This window comes from Neolamprologus brichardi, chromosome 13, assembly GCF_056152115.1.
Source record: "Neolamprologus brichardi isolate AB-2024 chromosome 13, ASM5615211v1, whole genome shotgun sequence".
Taxonomy (NCBI): Eukaryota; Metazoa; Chordata; class Actinopteri; order Cichliformes; family Cichlidae; genus Neolamprologus; species Neolamprologus brichardi.
Genome location: NC_142116.1, coordinates 22,367,729 through 22,389,276, shown reverse-complemented (window position 1 = coordinate 22,389,276; position 21,548 = coordinate 22,367,729). Strand labels below are relative to the sequence as shown.

At 40.9% G+C, this 21,548-nt stretch overlaps 2 protein-coding genes across 2 annotated transcripts in view; one reads left to right on the top strand and one right to left on the bottom strand.

Annotated features, from left to right (window-relative positions):
• Window positions 1-13,197, top strand: part of egln1a (egl-9 family hypoxia-inducible factor 1a) — a 28,941-nt gene extending 15,744 nt beyond the window's left edge. The window contains exons 2-5 of the mRNA XM_006807666.2: window positions 3,058-3,177; window positions 11,549-11,685; window positions 11,774-11,841; window positions 11,943-13,197. Coding sequence (XP_006807729.1) covers window positions 3,058-3,177; window positions 11,549-11,685; window positions 11,774-11,841; window positions 11,943-11,998 — 381 coding nt within the window. The 3' untranslated portion in view covers window positions 11,999-13,197. The remainder of the gene's footprint in view (window positions 1-3,057; window positions 3,178-11,548; window positions 11,686-11,773; window positions 11,842-11,942) is intronic.
• A 1,168-nt stretch (window positions 13,198-14,365) lies between these two features.
• gpr137ba (G protein-coupled receptor 137Ba) lies at window positions 14,366-18,834 on the bottom strand. Its single transcript, XM_006807665.2, has 7 exons — window positions 18,118-18,834; window positions 16,807-16,856; window positions 16,479-16,701; window positions 15,780-15,926; window positions 15,206-15,334; window positions 14,967-15,088; window positions 14,366-14,874 (listed from the first exon to the last, which is right to left on the bottom strand). The coding sequence occupies exons 1-7, from the start codon at window positions 18,496-18,498 to the stop codon at window positions 14,766-14,768; spliced, it is 1,161 nt and encodes a 386-aa protein (XP_006807728.2). The 5' UTR covers window positions 18,499-18,834; the 3' UTR covers window positions 14,366-14,765.
• Between the last annotated feature and the right edge of the window lie 2,714 nt (window positions 18,835-21,548).

The window sequence follows — 21,548 nt, the reverse complement described above, 5'->3', positions numbered from 1 at the left end:
GCAGAGTGTTATTTTTTGTCAACTTCACTGGTCACTTGCAGACGTAAATTTAAAGTAAAAGATGTGCACGTTCCTTAAGATGTAAAGTGCTTTTGTTCTCTTAGATAAGAGTATTTGTATTTTATTTGATCAGACTTTTATGTAAAAAATAAATAAATTGATAACCCAATTCTTTGTTTAAATGCTGTTCAATGCTGTAATGCTTAATTAATGCTAATCTCCGTGCACATTCAGAAGCCCTGTAAAACTGCACTGTTAGCCAAACTATAAACTTCCCTTATATGCCAACACAGTAGTCTGGAAAAATTCATAATGTTAGTTTCCAGTCTAAAAGTACCAGATAAGTAACCCTTCAATTATTAGCTTTTATTATGCAACATTTGAAAGCATGTGCTGCAGCAGCAGCGTTTGGGTACCAGGCTTTATTTGTTTATGTCCTCGGCCATTATCAAAGACCCATTTATTTAATTGACTGCTGTTTTTTGTTTTGTTTTTTTTAATCAAGAAGTGCATGGTTTGGTACTAGTTGCAGGTTGTGCGTGTTTGTAATGTCAATTATTTTCATGCTCTTTTAATATCCATCTGTGAAAAGAAGCCTTCCTTTCCTGTGGCCTCAGCGACAGCCTCTGAGCTTTCTTCTGTGACCTCCTCTCGCTCTCTGCCTGTGAATGCCCATCGGCTTCAGAAGCCATGCCTGTGGAATGTAAACAAACAACACCAAGAGTAAGGTCAGCCTCCTAATGAGGGCCGCGGAGGAATGCGGAAGAATAAGTGGCTAAAGGAAGGGAAGCTCAAATAGGTATAGAGGTTAGGGGTGAAGAGAGTGAGGAAACAAGTGTGTTAAAAATAGCTTTCATTTGAAAACATTTACTCCTGTCCCCACTATATCAGCAGTAACTCTGTTAGACAAAGGGAATGGAATTATGGGCTACCTGAGTTTAGTAGGACATGTTTTTTATTGTGGGAAATATGAATGTTTTTTCCTTCCCAACTATTATTATTATTTATATAGTTGTTGTTATTATTTTAATACAGATTCTTACACTCCGAGGCTGTCTGTATTTTGCATTTTTGTAAATGTTTTAGCTAAAAAATCTTATTCTCTGAGGATTTTTGTTTTTGTATAGACCAGCAATCCATATAGGTTTAGCTGTTATGCATGTCATGGTTTTTTTGTAACAAGAATAATCACAAACCGCTCTTGCATTTGTTATATAGCATGTGCTGATGTCAAGCTTTCCTGGATCTGATGAAGCATTAGAACGTTTCTACAGCTGTCTATTTGAGGGAATTGAAAGCTAAAATGCCGCGTCGGGAGTTTTGCAGAGCGCCTAGGCTCTTGCACCTCAGCTCAGCAGATGCACAAACACACACACTTCCCCTACCCACACACACACATCTCATTCCACACAAACGTGCTTTTCCTAGCAGCCGCTGTTTACCCATCTCCAGCCTTGCAGCGCGAGCCCAGCAGTTGAGGGTGGGAGGGGTGACATTGCCGAGGATCAGCCAGCCCTCCTCACGATCTGCACGTAGCACAACCATTAAAATACTGCTGCCTCTGGAGGGAGGCCAAGAGTCAAAGTTCACTCAGTTCACTCTTGTCTTCTTCTCCAGCCCCACCCCTATGTTTTCTCTGTCTGTGCCCCTCTACCTCTTTCTCTGCCACACACAGACTCACACAAAGAAAGAAAGCATACTGGATTGCGACTTACTTACAGGAAGCGCTTTGTCAGTTCGTACCCCCCCATCCCCCAACCCAGCAACTGTTCTTGTTAAACCCACCCCATTTATATTTAAAAAAAAAGATAAAATTCATGCAGCCAGAGCTACCCCCCCCCCCCCCCCCCCCCCCATCTTTATGTCAGATTTTTGTTGTTTTTCAGCTTTAAAGGCCCTGATAATGTGCATTCCAGCGGTAACCTGCATCACACAAAACATGTGAACACAATGTGGCCTGACGCAAGTAACTGTGATCAGACATGTAGAGTAAGAAGATGCCGACGTGGGTCTGATGTCATTTTATTTTAATGCTCTCACTATGGCGTTAAAAGGCTTTGCACGCAAAGATTTACAATTTTTCTGTGGTGCAGTGAAATAATCATAAAATTTGTCTATGTGCAGAAGTAAATGTACCTGTTCAACTCCCGGATGTTCATTTTGAATCCCAGCACCTTCAGTCTTTTCTTTGTTGAAAGGGTAGCTTTAACTATGTGCTAGCATAGATGCTCTATAATATTTTATAGGGTAGAAACCCTGAGGAAGAAGTTTAGTCTACACTGAGTGTTTATAATAATGTTGCTATGGTTTATGTTGATGCAAGTCCTTGAAAGAATGTGGATGAACTTGCCTTTGTCTGTCATATCGCTGCTTAGACACTGCTTAGCATGAGGGCTTATTCCACCCTGTGTGCACGTTCACCACTCATCTGAAAAGAAAACACACGCTGTTTGGTGTTCAAGTGTCAGCTGTAATTTCAGTGCAAAGGCTCTGAGATGTCTGAGAAATTTCTACTGTTGAAGAAAACAACACATTTTTCTGTATCACAGTCCTCGGGGTGGTGTGCAAATTACCGCTTGTGTGTGTCTTATTCCTGAAGGGCATTCGAAGGAGCGGGCGTGCTCTCTCGATGTTTACACCGAGAAGTTTACAAGAGCTCGTGGAGGTTCACTGCCAACACCCAAGCAGATCATGCAAGTCTTAGTAGAGCAGGACGAGGGGAAGTTGCAGCATGATATCTCCGGTTTATTTTCCTTGCCAGTTTAAAGTTTATAACGAGGCAGCTGTGTTTTAGGCAGCTTGTGCCTTGTGTCAGTCCTGGTGCAGGTGAGGCAGTGCTACAATCAGACTGCGGCGAGGCTTTCTGCTACTTCCACATCACGAGCCAGCAAATCCAGTTCGAGCTCCTTTGCTCCTGTTCCTCCCTTCTTTCTTGTCCTTGCAGTTCAGCTTTTGTTCGACACATGAGCTGTAGAGACTGAATGCCTACATTTCTGCTGTTGTCACTGCATATCTGTTTTTACTAATCAGGATTTTTTTTCATGTTCCTCTCTTCAGGCAATGGTGGCATGTTACCCCGGAAACGGGACAGGATATGTGCGCCATGTGGATAACCCTAACGGCGATGGACGGTGTGTCACATGCATATATTACCTTAATAGAGATTGGAATGCCAAGGTATGGTAGTGATGTGTGGAGGACCTTCTTGTTATCACCATTTGATTCAAGAGTGATTTGAAATTAGAGCCCTACCGATACCCGGCCGTTATTGGTCTGCCGCAGATCTTTAACGAGTTTGAGCAATACTGGAAGGTTGATTTTAAGAAAGCAACCCCATCGTTTTGAGTTATTTTACGTGATATTTTTTTGTTTTAATTTCAATGACTCCTGTATTGGTCGGGCTCTATTTGAAATTATTTGTAAAATAATCATCAAAACAAAGTCATCATGTCATGTGTTTGTGTGTCAGGTCTTCATAACTTCTGACTTCCTGCCACAAGCATTTGACCAGTCAGTGCAGTTGGTGTGTGTGTGTGTGTGTGTATGTGTGTGTGTGTGTGTGTGTGTGTGTGTGTGTGTGTGTGTGTGTGTGTGTGTGGGGCACTGTTGTCACCCTCCACCCTGCTTTATTCCATACACCACACCCGTACAGAGTTCATGATAGTGGTTACGTGTAGGTAAATGCTGTGTGGCCACTCTCCCTTTTTCATATTTCCCATTAAAATGCAGAGAAGGAAAAACACCCCATACTACCTTCCATGTTTCTTTGTTGTTGTTGTTTTATTACAGGGATTTTCATATAGTGGTCAAATTAATTGAACTTTGTGTCATACAGTACTTAAAATATATCCACAGGAAGTCAGTATTATCTTAACTTTATTTTTAGATGTCCTGCTTGAACTGCCTTTCACCTTTACAATTGCCTAATTCATTGAAGATGTTAGAAGTGTTGTCTTGAGATTTTTGTGCATATCAACAAGATAACGTCTTGTACTGCAGATACAGATTACTGCAGATTTGCGGAGAGCTCTTTCATGGTTTGATCCTCCTCATCCACCACATATCAAAGCTGCTCTGTTCAATTGCTGACTGTAGAGGCCATTTGGGTACAGGGAATTCAGTGTTACTTACAAAACCAGTCTGAGATTATATAATATATATGACATTAGAGCAGGGCGATATGACCAAAAAATATTTATCACGATATACATTTGAAAATTTGCGATAACGATATAACTGACGATATAATTGACACTAGACAAAATACTTTACAACTCCACAATTTTATTAGTGCAAACAAAAAACCATCAATGTATTTTCACTTAAACAAGCAGCTGTTTTTTATGTGCATTAAAGTTATATAAAAATTTGCTGTGCAAATGCAAATTCATTGCTGACAGTTTAACCAAAAGGCATTTCTAGTGGAAATTGGCCGACATATCCTCAGCATAACCATGTATAATATCCACAAAGCTTAAAAAGAGGTTATACACACACAATATGGTAATATTATGTTGAAGCACAGTACGTATCACTCCGCGGGACTCCTGACTACCATAGCCGTAATGCTCCCGACAGTCCATCAAGCGGTGCGGCTTTGTAGCTTAGCAAAGTTGTACTAAAACATTTGACAGATTTTCTAACGCCGTGTACGACATAAAGGTCAGTAAACACAACCAGAATTCATACATAAGGCCCACGAGATTATAAGGGACACTGTCGATTTTCAGAAAAATCAAAGGATTGATTTTAAGTGTGCATGGTAATAACGACGGTCCGCTAGCATGCTCTACCAAAAATAGTGCTTTGTTGTGTATCTGACGGACGAAAGCTAAACCAGTTCCACACTGAAGTTGCAGCATTTTTACAAACCAATTCTGGTTCATCCGTTTCATTCAACGATCCGCTTTCGTCCTTCTCATTCTACGTCGTCGCCATGCTTTTTCTGCCATGTGCATATGAAAACAAAGGCACTGCGCATGTGCATTTTACCCATATTCTATCGCGATATTTCGTTTTCTTATCGTTGCCCATTATACCGGTATTACCGTGAATAGTATGATATGGCCCAGCCCAATATGACATCAACATCAGGAGATGGGTACACTGGTCACAGAGTGAAGGTCATGGTCAAAAAATATTCAGGTAGGTCATGACATTTAAATGAAGCTCAGCTGGTATTAAAGGGGACAAAAGGGTATGACATGAAACCGCCTCCCACACCATTACACCCCCTCCTTGAATCTGCTGCTGGAGCTCATCAGCTTTAAGGCTGACGTGTTGTGCGTTCAGTGTGATGTAACAGATGTGTGATGTAATGGGTGGTTATTTGAGTTACTCGTTCTGTCAGTTCGACCCAGTCTAGCCGTTCTTCTATGACCTTTGCCATCACAAGGCATTTTTTATTCATTTAACTGGATCATTTTTCCTTCCAGACGTTTCAGTAAAGCCTAAAGTTGCGCATGCAAGTGTAAGTAGATCGTCAGTGGCAATATGCATTTAACTGCAATGTGCTTCAAGAGTTTGACGTATTTGTCCTTAGATAAGCAGTTGGGGAACATACCTTCTAGACAGGTTCCAAGTTTCCATAACAGAAGGCAGCAACTGTAAAGTGGATCACTTTCATGTTTCTTTGAGGAGACGGTGACATGACACCAGTGCTGGGGCGGTATGACTTGTATTTGTATCGCAGTGTTTTTTAGTCTTTTTACAGAAGCAGGCCTTTTATATATTTTCACAGTAAGTTGTTCATCTGCCAGGATTGTGCAGAATAAAAAGTGTTTTACTGTCATAATAAAAACTAAATAAACATAGAGGGTTTTTTCTTTAAATGATTAAATAAAAAAATAATCTACTCTTGGGCTATCTTTAAAAAAATATACATTTGAAAAGGGCTCTAGAGGCAGTTTTCAACATAGACTGTATATAAAAGATGGTCCTATCCACCATACCATAACCTGTTGCATAGTGAAGTCCTGGGTTGAAGCCTCAAACAGAGCGTTTTCACTACTTTTTCAAACAGTCAGGAGTAAATGGCGGGTCTGACTGTGAAATCAAGGGACACTGCATTCCCTGCTTTATCTTCCATTCTGACTGTAGTGAGGAACATAAGTTACTAATTGAACTGCATCTTGCTGTCACTGCGACCTGAAACTAGCAACTGAGCTCATAAAGTCATGCACAAAGTGTTTATTGAGGTCGAAGAGCAAAGCAATAATTTTTCTACAACTGAAAGTCTTTGTGCAAGGCACTTGTCATTGGCTGTACTTGTTCAGACCTGGAAGCTGTGTCCAATTTTTATATATAGTAAATGTTTCAGTTCACTGTATTGCCACATTTTGGCTTACTTTTTAAATGATTGTGGTGTTAATTGTTAATCCATTGTCATATAAAATAATCGTGAATTATTATTTGTCAATCTAATATAGTTTTTTTTGTTATAAAGAGGGTGCAGAGATCATACAGTTCCCCTCCCAATACGCTCTAAAATGCATATAATATAGTGTGTATAATCTCTGGGGAAAACTGTGTTGAGCGTTGTCTCTTCACCGATATAGCGATATTTGAAAAGATCATATTATGCATGAAATTAGGACTGGTATACTGGATGTGCGGCTATATCTGCTAGCATTACAAGTCACATGAGTAAACAAGAGGCTGACGTCCACACTTCCTTACATAGTTGACCTCCAGACCTGTATATGAAAATGACATAATTACAGGAAACTCTGTGCTGCTTTGAGATGCGAGTTTGCGGCAGAAACCAGGTCATGCATGAGTCTGTGTTCTCGCTGTGATTTTTTTTTTCTAAACATCTATCACTGAGCAAGCAGTGAGGTGAGTGGAATGTGAGAGGAGACAAAATACACGGCCGAGTTAACAGTACTTTTACATTTAATTGCAAATACTGAGGCTGTGATCAACCCTTTTGCTGGTCACTTATGTACTGCTTTCAGCTGCTGCCTTATTCATCACAGGTCTCCACATACAACCCTCAGACCCTCAAAGGGATTCCTGGTTGTTTTAGCATGTTACTGTTGTTCATCTGCATTAATGCGGTTTCTGTGATGGTCAGGATGATTTACTTTGAGTTGTGATAACAGTAGGTACTTTTTTTTTTTTTTTAGTTTATCAGATGTCACTACACCTTATTCAAAGCAGCAGTCTCCTGAATCTGACTTGCACCATTGACGTTGTATCATCTGTTCTCTGAGCACTTCCTCCGCAGAATTTCCTGTTTTCTTATCTATATAGTAAATCTTTTCCTGTTAATGCATGTATCAGTCATGAGGTAGGTTGTGCTGCTTTTTTCATGCTCATGCTTTAGTTGTTACAGCAAGCCATGTGCTAGATTCCTGTTGGACATGTGAATAATTACAATCTGGCCTCTGATTGGCTATTAGTAGGCTTATAGAATGTGGTTGCCTGGATACCGGGGCCTCACTATGAGAGAGTGACATGGCTTTGGAATGTTCAGGTTCAGTTGTTCCAGTTATTTACCCCCCAAATTTATGTCTCTTCAGCCGCCACGCCTTCTGTATAAAATCACTTTGAGACTTGAACATGTAGGTGTCCATCTATCTGCAATGCAGTAAATAAAATGTTGATGTAATATTATACAGTCATTGACCAGTTTTGTAGATGTGAATGATTACTTTAACCCATGTTACGGGAAACACCACTACTGGAAAGGAGATAGACACAGGCAAGCAAATGTAAGAGAAAATAAATGACTCAGCCGCTTCACTGCATATACGAAGTGCAAAGTATGCTTAAAGGTTTAACCTACAACCCATATATTTTTCCCTCCTTTTGGAGTCACTTTAAACATCAAGCTAAAGTACTTTGCGACTGTAGGGAAAGAAAAAGCTGCCTTTCAGAAACCTCAGCATTTTAGTGTCTGCCAAGGTGAGTTGAGAGGAAAGCGAAACAACAAAATATGATCACTGAGAAACAAGGAGCCTTACGAACAATAATAAGGTTAAATTCATGTGTTTTAAGATTTGTTAAAATGGAAAGTATAAAGCCTAATCTTTAAAATATAGACGAGCTGGGCTGGTTTCACAGTAGAGGAACGTGATGGCTAAAGGTTCTGCCTCCAGTTTTATTTTTGGAAACTCTCTGAACCACAAGTCTGCACTCTGACAGTTGTGTACTCTTTTGGAATAATGTGAAATTGCGAGGCCTTAAAGATACGATGCAGCTTTGTATGCACTGAGAAAAGCTTTAATACCGTTTCTCGATTTAAAGGGAGCTTATGAAGGGAAGCTTTTATGAGAAAATGTGTTCTTTTTGTTCTGGTTGCTCTCAGTACTGTGTTTTTTGTTTGTTTTTTTTATGGGAGGGTGAATTAAAGGCTTTTCAGAGAGAGAGGCATGCAGACATCCTAAAAACATGAAAATATAAAAGTTCAATTAGGAAGTAACAATGCACCAACTATTTTTTTTCACTGTCTTGTGACAGGATGTTCCATTTTGTTGACAATGTTGCACAGTCGTCGAGACTGTTACGTATGAGACAAAGAACATATTCTTGTCAAAAATGACTCCCAAGATTTCTGATATTAGCAATGAAGGCCAAGGTAACATCACTGAATATACATGTTAAGACTGTGTTTCCCTGAGGTTTTTGGCCAATATACTTAGTTGGCTTTAGAAATAGAAAATTACAGGTCATCCAATTCGTTGTGCCTTCAGATGTTTTTGTAGTTTAACCAACTGTTGTGTGTGTTCTGGATATGTGTTTGAGTCTTATATGCATGGAAATAGAGATTTATGCACTGTTTCTTTGTAACATTCCCTATGGAAGCACGTTTAAGGTAGAAAGTATCTATCTCTAACACAGAACCCTGTGGAACTCCATGGCTACATACAGGAAAGAATCATCTCAGACATAAAAACATGGGGAACTTGAATTATTATGTTAACAACCTGTGCTGTGTCAGTTTATCTAGTAGGACAAGTATAGAGATGAGTACAGTAGTCTGAGATTGTGACAAGATTGTTGGGTGGCGTTTGACATTTCTGTTTCTGTGATAAATCCTGACCTAGACAGACTTTAATGATACAGCTGTGAGATAGTCACCGTTTTATTTTTAAAGATATGAAGAGTCAAGTGATCATTGGTGGTGTCAGTCTGGCTACAGTGCTGGGTTTTTTTTCCAGTCAGCAATGAGCAATATGCAATTCTGCCATTACTAAAGGCATTTTTTTCAATGTTGTGATACTTTTGGTGAAATTCTTCCACATTAGTAAAACTCCCACCTCCTGTGCAGCTGTATCGCAGCTGTATGAAGTATTTATATTTTGCAAGACTAGCTGCTATTTTTAAAAGTTAATATGCTGTACATTAGTAAGAAGTATGAAGTATCCATACATGCTTTTTCTAGTATAATTATTTTGCTCAGGGTTCCGGGGGATTTTATCTTCCTCCAGCCTACAGTGGGTGAGTGGCGAGGACCGGTCCTGCGTGCGTTAACACCCACGCTTGTAGTCACCACTCCTATCATTCCTGTGAGCATGTTGCAGTAATCACCGCCACCATCACCAGTACTAAAGCTAAAGTTATGAGCCCTGATTTACAGTAAATGTTATTTGATAATGATAAACAGTCATCCACCAGTGTGTGAATGGGTGGATGACTGGGTGTGTAAAGTGCTTTGGGGTCCCTAGGGGGGACTAGTAAAAGCGCTATACAAATACAGGCCATTTACCATTTTACTGGTATCAGTGCAAGGTGCTGTCAGGTTTGGTGAGACTATTTCTTTAACTTGGACAGAGTGTAAAAACATCACGTCCCTACCACAGTTTCCAGCACCTACTCAAAAAAAAGTGTCTCATCAGCAATCTCAGTATTAGTAATTTCATAACTCTGTCATTGATGGGAAGCTTCCTTTTATGAAGAAAGATAACAGACTATTAATACTGAGAAAATTCTGGTAATGTGATCGCTGTCTTTGAAATAATTTAAAGCTCAGCCGTCTGTTAAAGCAATCTGTACAGTCCACCCCAGTGTGTGACTCAAGCTGCATGAGTGGGTGTAATGGTGTGTGTGTGTGTGTGTGTGTATAGAACTAGTGTGCCATGCATTCAGAGAAGACCCAAAGCAGGAAGGCAGTTCATTTGTAAATGAGCAGAAAAATTCATTGGCACTTATTTTGCTGACAGATAAATCCTTTCGCTTTACTTTAAAGCAAAAATCCAAATCCTGCTTTGGTTTCAAGCTTCTGAGACATCAGACTTTGCTCCTTTGTCTTCATTAACTGAATTGTATATTTGGAGTTTTAACTGTTGGCCTTAACTATTGAGCATAAGGACAATAGTTTGTAGCAATCTGTTGATGTAATTAGCTGTAATCAATAATAAAGAGTTGCACTGGTGATCCAGAGCACAGCTAACTATTGAATATTAATTCCAATCATGTCTTGGGCTGTTTTTCTACTTACATGACTTTACTGACTGGCTGAACTACAGGATGGACTCCAGCCCTGATTCTATATTTGAGGATAGCCTAAGAGTCTATAGCCATGCTAGCCTTTGCTGCATTCAGCATGTTCAGTTCAGCTCCATGTGGGTCAGGAGGTCGTGCCCTTTAGGCAAAGGGTAATCCTGGTTGGGTTAATCCATACAACCTCATCTGCAGGCCTGCATAATAATGGTCAGGCCAGATGGCTGCCCCTCCCTGAGCCTGGTTCTGAAAGTACGTCGTGTTAAACTGGAGATTTTCCTTCCCACTTTCGCCAATTAGGGTGTCATGGGCGTTGACTGATTGTTGTGGTTTTCTCTCCATTATTGTAGGGTCTTTACCTTAGAATATAAAGTGTGTTGAAGCAACTGTTGCTGTGGTTTGGCGCTGTATAAATAGAATTAAATTAAAATCACATACATAGAGTTAAACTGCTGTTAAAATGAGTGGTCCCTGAGCTCGTTGACTCAAATTGCAGGGGAAAACCATTTCTCTCATCTTCTTTGTCGCTATTGTGCTTTATTTAGTTTGGTCACACCATTGGCATTCCCCCTCATTCACTGTACATGGGAATAGCATTACATTAGGGTGTGAGCCTTTATAATGTGCCAGTTTGCGTGTGAAGAGAGGGCTATCATATCAGCTGTGTGAGAGTTTAAGCGGCACGCTTGCAGTAATCTGCTTTTTCACTCCCCAGCTCCTTTATCCAGCCACAGCAGTTTTCCTGTGGGTTATTCTTCCTATCCCTCCACAGGAAAGCCGTCCCCCGCTGCTGCTTCCTATCCTGAGCTTTCCTCCTTGCCCTTGGAGTTGGACAGCCCTTTTCCTTCGACACTATCGTTCCACGTTGATAACTTAAGAAGCTGTCTGTGTGTCTGTTTTATGAGTAGTACATGTGTTTATTGTGGGGGCCTCCTGTCTCTGAATAGTTACCTGTCAGCGATGAAGATTAAGTCCAGAGATGTGATCACTGCAGAAGCTTCACATATGTTTGCTTCCTACAGTCTCGCTTTACCTTCCTGCTATTGCTTTGTCCTGATTTGTATACATAATGGGGTTGTTTATTCGTGTTCTGCTCTTCCAGGAACATGGAGGCCTTCTTCGAATCTTCCCAGAGGGAAAGGCCCAGTTTGCCGACATAGAGCCAAAATTTGACCGTCTGCTTTTGTTCTGGTCGGACAGACGGAACCCTCACGAGGTTCAGCCCGCTTACGCCACAAGGTCAGTGTCTAAGTGTGTCCGCTGCACATGCTCAGGCAGTCTCGTTCTCTTTTACGGGAGGCTCACTGCTCCTGTTCCATCTTCACAGGTATGCCATCACCGTGTGGTATTTTGACGCAGACGAGCGAGCCAGAGCTAAAGAAAAGTACTTAACAGGTAGGATTTAACGTATCAACTGCACAGTCTTTGCTTCTGGGTATCAACCCCTTTGTGATGTCTTACGTCATCTCTTGTGTGTTTGTTTCCCTTGCGTGCAGGTGCGGGGGATAAAGGAGTAAAAGTTGATCTCAACAAATCGTCAGATCCCAGCTAGTGGGATGCACAGTTCCCCTGCAAACAGTCATTAAGTGCTCTGTCCTAAGAATGTGGCCTATAGTGAGCGTGCAAGTGTGTGTTTTAACTGCCATACAGCAGACTTTAGTATGAGTGGGTGGAAGATCTGTGCTTATGGAGAGAGAAAAAAAAGACAAAAATCTGGTGATTTCTGTTCATTTTCAGCCAACCTCTGCGACCCAGCGGAACTTGAATGTCATAACATTGTACTGAAAGGGATAGTATGTTGTTTTTGCTCTATTTTCTTTCACCTCTGGTGAAGGAAGCTAATGTTACAACTGACATTTTCAGCCATTTTCTTTGAACAGGTATTAAGCTCAGAGCAAGTCTTCATCTTTTTCTTTTTTTTTTTGCTGTTTATTTCTTAAAGGTACAGTGTTCTGCAAATTTGTCATGTGTTATGCTTTTCACAATGAATCAGCTGTTATAATAAGCTACTGTATGTGCTTATGTTTGCAGTCATTTCAGAAATGATCTAAAATTCAGATTCCCGACAGAACGTCTTAGTTTAAGTTCTTCTGCAGCGCAGTAGATGCTAATGGAGGATACATGAACTCTCGCTGACTGATCATTTGTATTTTCAGCGTCGGAATGTGAATATGCGCAGAAATGCATATTAAGGCTACCTGAAACATGATTGCTGAGTCAGTTTATTTACGCATACCAACCTTCCACACTGTGCATGAGCAAATATTTTTAAAGCGTGTTTAATTTGTTTTAATCCAGTATGTCTGGACTAAGCAGTATTTGAACTCTCTAAGCAAGGTGCAAGGTCCCCCCCCCCACCCCCAAAAAAAGACAAAAAAAAGGCATGAACTGTGTTGGTAAAAGCACTTTTCAGATTTGGTTTTATTGCAAATCGTCATCTTCCGATGTTAAACAGTTTTATGCAGTTTTTCCTCACATTATTCAGGCTTAACATGAATTATCGGACTCAACATCAAGTTTGCAAGACACATACTTAGACGGTATCCTTGACAAGGACTCGGTTTTTATGTGCAGTCCCGGTTGCACCATATACAGTGCAAAGATCTGTGCTGCTCCCTGCAGGAAACTTGCTGTACTGCATCTTTTTTTGTTTGTTTGTTTGGAGGTTTTTTGTCTGTAGATGCGTTGCTGATTGAAATGAGCATCTATTTTTGGAAATAAAAATAAAAATTTCTCAGTTTCAACAATTGATATGCTGTCTTTGTGCTCTTTTTGGGTTTTAGTGATTTTACGCAGTTACGTTCTAGAGAAGAGCTTACGTGTCTGTGCTCAGAAGTGCTCTCCTTTTCATCACAGCTCAATGGGAAAATGTGTCAGGCCTGCAGAAGCTGTTATTTGTCACTGAGCATGATCATTATGTAACAGTCGTCATGGGTTCACCTAAACCTATTTGTGTTATGTAGGGTTTGAAGATTTGCCATGAGTAATATGAGTAAAGGTGACATAGCTATAATTCGTGATATTGGAGTTGCAGTTTAAAAGGACAGAAATTAAAATGCTACATCACATTAAGTACAGATAGATTAGGTTTGAATAGTAGTAACTGGCTTTTTTTCCATTGTGAAACCCACAAGTGCACGCTGCCAAATTTCAGAGGCAGTGAAGCAACCACAAACTGTAACATCTGCACCATCATCTTGTCATGGGTGAAATGAGGTTATTCTTCTAGCAAGCTCTGTTTGGTTTTCATCAATGTGGTTATCTCAGCTATCCAGTTTTTTTCTAGTCATCTGCAGATACTGCGCTGAAATCTCATTTACTGCAGAACAATTTGACACAATGTTGAGGTTCTTTTAAATCACCTGCCAGACACAGTTTCTATTCATTTTTCTTTGGAGAAGGCTTCAGATCTTTGAATATGACCCTCCACGCTTCCAATAGCAGAGAGGACAAGTCCTCGTTGTCAGGTGTTCAAAGAAAAGGGATCACTCCCTAAAGAGAGTTTAATCATCAGTACCTAATCTTGTTTTTTTGATTTTCTGTTCCTAAGTGACCACAAACCCTTGCGAGTTCTCCTTTGTTTGAGTGTTTCACCATCATTAATAGAAGCTGGAGAGGAAAGCCGTCTCTTTCTGCTTTCTAGCAAGACTGTTGAAGTTAAGTATCTTTACCGTTAGTTTCTTGTGCTTATCTAGCTCAAGGCACTGACATTTATGTACTGAGAATTACTAGAGATTCCTAAAAAGAAAAGACATACTCCTCATGTGTTAATGTCATAGATGACACAGGTGCTACAGAAGTCTCCAAAAGCACATTTTTTGTACAAAAAGATGAGAATCTGTAGCTGCCAAAGCTGTAAGAGATCCACATAGAAACTATTCTGGTGCGATATTAAAACTAAACTTCATTTGTATGGTATTTTTCTTTTTTGTTTTTTTAATATGAACTAAATGAATATCTTCTCTATATAAACAAATCTGTATGGAAAAAAGGAAACTTGTTCATAGATGTTACATAAAACAGAAATACAGTACATATTACAGAGATCAGGATATATATTAAGTAATATTCAATATAAACCTTTACAAGCAGATCAGGCTTTATACAAAGAGTGTGCAAAATCACGTCCCTTTACTGGGTCTGTATACATACTGGCAACAAAAGTCTATTAGTTCTTTAGACAAAATAGAAAATTGGATGTTTGAAGTCTGAAGGGCACTTTGATCCCAGTGTGCCTTGGTCGGTCAGTCAGTGTGCAAAACTTTACAATTTATAAAAAAAAAAAGCCACAGGTCCGAGGAAGTCATCATGGCCTCCTGTCAGTAGTGGCTGAGCTCCTCTGGAGGAGTGAAGTTGTAACTGTCATCGCCGATGTAGGCGCCGATGCCGCCGCTTTGGCTCCCCCACTCATAACTGTCAGCGGCGAGACTAGAAAGTCAAAAATCAAAACACTTGAAGCATCTCATGAACATTCTTTTCCTGTGCAGCAGTTTCTAGGGAACATGTTGTGGCACGCTTACCTGGCTTGGATGTTTTGAGGCATTACGCTCCACGCTAGGTCATCGTCACTGTCGTAACGCCGCGGGTTGTCAAAGAAATAGGCCCTAGAGGAGAAGACGTGACCAGGAAGCCCAGTGCCGCTCTGTGGTACAAGACAAACAGAAGGCATCAGTGCAAACGCTCAAAGGTAACTGTCCTCCTTATAAACCTGTGATCTCAAGGAGGGTTCCTGACTGGTTTAAGGTAACTGCTGGCTCACCCTGTCCAGTTTAGGCTGTCGAACTCTGAAGAAGAAAACTACAAGAGATGTGGGGAGCAGCTCCCACACGAACAAGATCACTCCGAAGACGATGTAGCCGGTGTCGCCCAGAGTCGACTGTAGGTCTGCCTGACAGAAACAAAATTGACGCATGCATTTTAGAATAACATGAGAGCAAAAAGGGGACACATGCAAGTCTTACTAAATTCTGACCAGCTACTCTGAACAGTCAAACACAGCTAATTGGCTTTTAAGAGATAAAATATTTAAAAGAGCTGGAAAACAGACTGATTTCTCTAGAACTTGCACTAAAACCGATTTTTTGTTACATATTTGCAGCAGAGCAAAGAAACAAAAAAGTAAGCTTTAGATGGGCCGGTCTGAGCTAGCATAGCTGCTTCCCCTTGTTTCCACACTTCCTACAGTCTCTTTGTGAGGTATCGATTTACTATAGAGAGCAATCATTCCTCTTATCCAGTTTATCCAGTTAGACAGGAAACCAAATGACATTTTCGGACAAAGGCACTCAAACTGTTAACATGAACCATCGTGACCCCCTCCCCCGGTGATTCACCTGGTCTGAAACGTTGTACCAGTCATAGTCAAAGGAGTTAATACTCTTGTTTGAGAGCGCCAACACCACCAGATTGTAGCAGGCCCTGGATGCGTACAGAAGGATGACGATGGCTCCTATAATCGTCACCTGGCACACTGATGTCCCCTTCAGTTTAAAAAAACAAAACAAAACAGAATGACTCGTGAATTCATATTAGGCTGAAAATAAGACATAAACTGGTGAGACGTCAAGAAATGGCTTAAAGAAAGTGATCTAGATCGTCACTAAAAATATTATGTGCTTCCCCTTTCCACGCCTCACCACTCCACTAAGTTTCATGAAACTGTGCTGCTGGGTTTTTTGCATCAGCGTGCTCAAAACTGGGAAAACAGACCTTCACGCACAGGAGAAATTTCTGTATCTTTAATTAAGGTGTGATTGGGACACAAGAAGCATGTCCACACTGTATCGAACCTTAAGCTTTCGTATGCACCGCAGCACAATTTGTCACGCACAAGAACGACGCCCAGTTGCTAGGGAACTATCTCTACGTGGCAAGTACGAATTATTATTAGAAGTGACTCTTCACACGAGGGTGCACAATACCTTTTGATGCTAGTGACGCACTGGCTGTTAAATCAGTCGTAAGTGGCAGTGTTCAGGAAGTGTTCTATACCGCAACAATCCTGCCTGACTTTGAGTTGCAGGACATCTCACCTTGGACTCCAGGTAAATGTTGGCCAGCGACATCTTGGCGATCTTGTAAAGACACAAGGCCAGCGAGATGGCGCACAGGACGAAGAGCGTGTCGTTGATCGCGACCCTCACCAGCACGATGGTGTGGGCTTCTGCAGAGGACATCCTCACCAGCAGGGCGCACACCAAATTGACAACTAAAAACACCAGGCTGATAAACAGGAAGGTGAGATACAGTGGCAGCCTGGTGGTGAGGAAACAAAAACAGGCAAAGATTTATTAACCCCAAAAATTACTATTAAAAAGAAGAAGACTCTTTATTTTATTTAAGTCCACCAGCTGGTCTTACCTGTACTTCAAAAGCTCCGGTGCATATTTGGACTTTGCCTTAAAAATAACCTGTGAAAAGGAAACAAACAGTTTCATTCAAATGAGCAATGGCCTTGTGTCAGACTGCTTTCACTTCTCTGTTCTTGCTCTCTGAAACGCACAAGACACTCTGATTAAACAGGAACCTCCAGGCTGTAAAACGATTTAGAGCTGAACTTCGGATATGCAATGGTCACACAGCGCAGGGCCTCAGAAGCTTTGAGCCTCGCTTCTCGTTCGCAAATGTGACTCACATCAAGCGCAATAGGATTTACGCTAAAAATAGGCTTCAGGCAGAGGCCAGAGGAGCTATTATTTAGTATCTGGATTATGTAAGCAGTTGAAGGAATGATTCACTGCATCCCACTTTTGCACCTGATGTGAATGGGAGTCTGTTGCACTGAGAGCAACAGGTAATATTCAGTGGACGACTTACTTCCTATATGAATCACTGTTACAGTGGCATGTCAAGCCCGGGCTCATGGCCTGTATCCTGACAATGCCACTCTCTAAAATTCAAAATCCTGAAAAATTAAAAAATAAATAGAGCCATCCATCCAGCCACAGTGGGTGGGTGTATGGCTCTGAGTTCATGTGCATTCAAAGACAAAGACAAATTAAGAAAATTATGACATGAGGTTTATGGCCTATATTACTAGTAAAGCGCTATACAAATACAGGCCATTTACCATATTATCAAAATGCGTTTAAACTGGCCAACTGATTCAATGCAAATGAATTTTATTTATATAGCACCAAATCACAACAACAGTCTCCTCAAGGTGCTTTAGAGTGTAAGGTAAAGTCCCAACAATAGTACTATGAAAACCCCAACAATCAGATGACCTAGTGTGAGCAAGCACCTGGCGACGGTGGGAAGGAAGAACACCCTTTTAACAGGAAGAAACCTCCAAAAGAATCAGGCTCACAGAGGGGCAGTGATCTGCCTAGACTGGCTGGGGGTTATACCTAGAGTGACCAGGTGGTCCACCTTTCTCCCCATCCTCTCATCCATGACAGTAGAATACACAAAACAATCACATACATCAGTATTTTAAAGCAGCTCTCAGCATTTCCACATTATCCCACTCAAATCTACCCTTTGCCCCACATTTAGTTTGTTTGCTAGTTCATTATCACACTGCAAGTTGGATGTTGGACTAACTGGTTTATAAACCAGCTGGGGTGTGACACAATTTGTTTTAGCCCAGACATAGACTTCCCTCATTAATCAAACACTGTGCTGGCACACGAAAAAGAAAAATAACGTGACAACATCTGAGCAACTCACCTGAGCAAAGTACAGGTTCATGAGGCAGAGTGTGAAGAACTGCAGGCAAACGGGGAAGCAATAGAGCAGCCAGAAGGGAAAGGGTCCCAGAGTGTTGGCCGTGACAAAGTTCTTGAAGTAGAAGGAGAAAAGCACGGTGCGCAGCGCCGACCACAGCAGGCACAGAAACAGGAACACGGTCTGGTAGCTGAAGCGCTTGTGTCGGTACCGCAGGACCAGCCAGAGCTGGATGTAGATGAAGATGAAGAGGAGAGAGTAAAAGACGGTGTAGACCACCGTCAGGCCCAAAGTGACGTAGGGTGGCACGGCTGGGCTCAAAGTAGGCAGGGGCTGCGAGTCGTCCGACGCCCAGAGCCCCTTCTCCTTCGCCAGAGCCTCCATGACCTGCTCTCTGTGTCCGGGGTGAGAAGGTGATCACCGCCAGCTCCTGCGGCTTCACAGAGCCAGCTTGTCGGCTCTTGTCTCTCTCTCACGCCCGGCTGAAGAGAGAGATGGAAGCCAGAGGGAAAACAGGAGAAAGGGGGAGGAGAAAACAAGGCTGTCAAGACGAGCGAGGAGGGAAGAAACGCAGCAAGTCCAACTTCCTGCAGCCGAGCCGGAGAGCGAAGCACATGATCAGCGATGAGAATGAGCCGTTTGTCAGGAGAGAGAGCAGGAAGCCGCTCAGAGTTGCAAGCAGGAGCTCCGAGAGAGGACCAGCCTCCTCCAGCGCCCCCATCCGCTCCGTTCTGCGCACTCGTTTACTCAACGCGACGCATCAGCTGACGCACGTCGCCGTACCTTTAACCCCGCGGAGGGGTTTCCCACCGCAGCGCCGATCCTGGGAGAGTTTACATGTGTTTACCTTCAGTTCATCAAGATGAGTGAAATAAAGAGTATAATTAATCACGCAGGGGGAGCTGCCCTCCCGGTTCACACAGTTTAATGACAAAAGTCAGGATCCTTAATCAGTTTTTATTTTTCTTTCATTTTGACTTTTTGAAATGTATTTATTTTTAACTCGGTTTAGTTTCAGTTCCTTTCCAGAGTGGAAAGTAACTAGTTTTTGATGTTTTATAATTTTTTAGTTTCAGTTTAGTTTTTAGTATGTAAAAAATATGTTTACTTCGGTTTTTATTAGTTTCAGTATTAGTTGTTTTCTTTATTGAATTCCTGTTAATGTATGGAGAGAATGTGTCAGGGTTAAGATTCAGGAAAATCTGGAAAGGTATTATACTGAAACAATGTAATGAACATGTCCGCCAAAGCCTCATCAGGTAAGTTCTGATAATAAATTTAACCAAATTAACAAATATTAAAACTGAAGCTTTTTACTCGATTTATTTATTTATTTTATTCGCATCTAGTTTTAGTTACTGTAATAACCTCATGTTTTGAACGAGAACGTGTAAACCCCAGATCAACATTACGGTTTAAATTTTTTATGAAGTTTAAAGACTTATTATACGCTAATTAATTATTCTTAATGAGATACATTTGCACACAAAAAGGAGGAAAATGTTATTTTTATTTAGCGTCTGGCACTTGTCCTCTTTACAAGACAGAGCCTCAGACTTTCGAGGTTATCTCATTTCAAATTCCAGTTAATCAGAATGTATTTGTATATTTAATAGATTATTGCAGTCCAAAGGTCCTTACAGATGACTGATAAGCCAATCGTAAAACAGGGCAAAAAATTTAATTTACAAAAAGGACACAAGAATTGAATAAGGTCAATAAAGTAATGATTTTATTTCCTGTGATTGGCTGCAACTTGCAAACAGAAGGTTTGAACCGCCGGTGCTGTGCTCACAGTCAGAGGTGTTTGCCTCTTTCAGGACTTCACTTTAATGCGTCAGGTCACAGGACTTTCTAACATTAGCTTTGCCTCTTATTCACACTGATCTTCAAAAAACTGGATTTAGAAACCTTACTGCCTGTAACTGGAATGAGCTCCAACAAATACAGAAATAAATAAACATGGAGCTACATTTTCTGATGTTACCGGAACATTTTAAAATGATCTATTTATGAATCTGAAATCATTCTTGTGCATACTTTTCCTCAACTATGTATAATGTGTTTTTCTATTTCTATGTACATTCTTTCTTGATCAAAGTGGGACATCCTGTTTAAATAAAGGGTGTAATACTGAACATGATCTAGATCCCAGAGCAGAAAAGTCTGTCTGAGCAGTCGAAACCTGAGGTTTTGACTCTCTGAGAAGACACTGACGTCATTATTGTAGACTTTTTCCATGTTTAATATGAATATGCAGCACTGTAACAGTATGTTGATGACACAAAATAAGAAAAAAAGTATGATAGGTTGACTTTATGGTATAAAGACACTGTTTATACAGTTAAATTATCATAAAGAAATGAACAACCTTGGCGAAAGACAAACTTTTAAATGGTCAACAAATGTTCGAACTAATCCTACAGAGGCGATTGTTTCCTGACTTTTAGTTCCTGTTATGAGTCATGATCCAAAAATACTGAATCCTACAGCTTTGATGAAGCAGATCGGTTCTTCATTTGACCTTTCCTGCCTGGAAAACACCCACATTTTTAGAACTTCACAAATACATTGTGCGATGTAGCTTTTCCATTTTAAAAAGTAAGTCCCATGGCTTTCATGACATCATCAGGATTATTTTCTGCCACATTTTAAACTACATCCTGAGTTTCAGAAGACCTCATATAGTTTTCATACATTGAATAGTCCACCTGGTCACAAATAAAACATTTTTTGTGTTTTAAAATGAAAATGAAATCTAATGTAACATTTCCCTGTAATTCCAACCACAAGTCATATACAGTGGGGCAAAAAAGTATTTAGTCAGCCACCGATTGTGCAAGTTCCCCCACTTAAAATGATGACAGAGGTCAGTAATTTGCACCAGAGGTACACTTCAACTGTGAGAGACAGAATGTGAAAAAAAAATCCATGAATTCACATGGTAGGATTTGTAAAGAATTTATTCGTAAATCAGGGTGGAAAATAAGTATTTGGTCAATAACAAAAATACAACTCAATACTTTGTAACATAACCTTTGTTGGCAATAACAGAGGTCAAACGTTTACTATAGGTCTTTACCAGGTTTGCACACACAGTAGCTGGTATTTTGGCCCATTCCTCCATGCAGATCTTCTCAAGAGCAGTGATGTTTTGGGGCTGTCGCCGAGCAACACGGACTTTCAACTCCCGCCACAGATTTTCTATGGGGTTGAGGTCTGGAGACTGGCTAGGCCACTCCAGGACTTTCAAATGCTTCTTACAGAGCCACTCCTTTGTTGCCCGGGCGGTGTGTTTTGGATCATTGTCATGTTGGAAGACCCAGCCTCGTTTCGTCTTCAAAGTTCTCACTGATGGAAGGAGGTTTTGGCTCAAAATCTCACGATACTTGGCCCCATTCATTCTGTCCTTAACACGGATCAGTCGTCCTGTC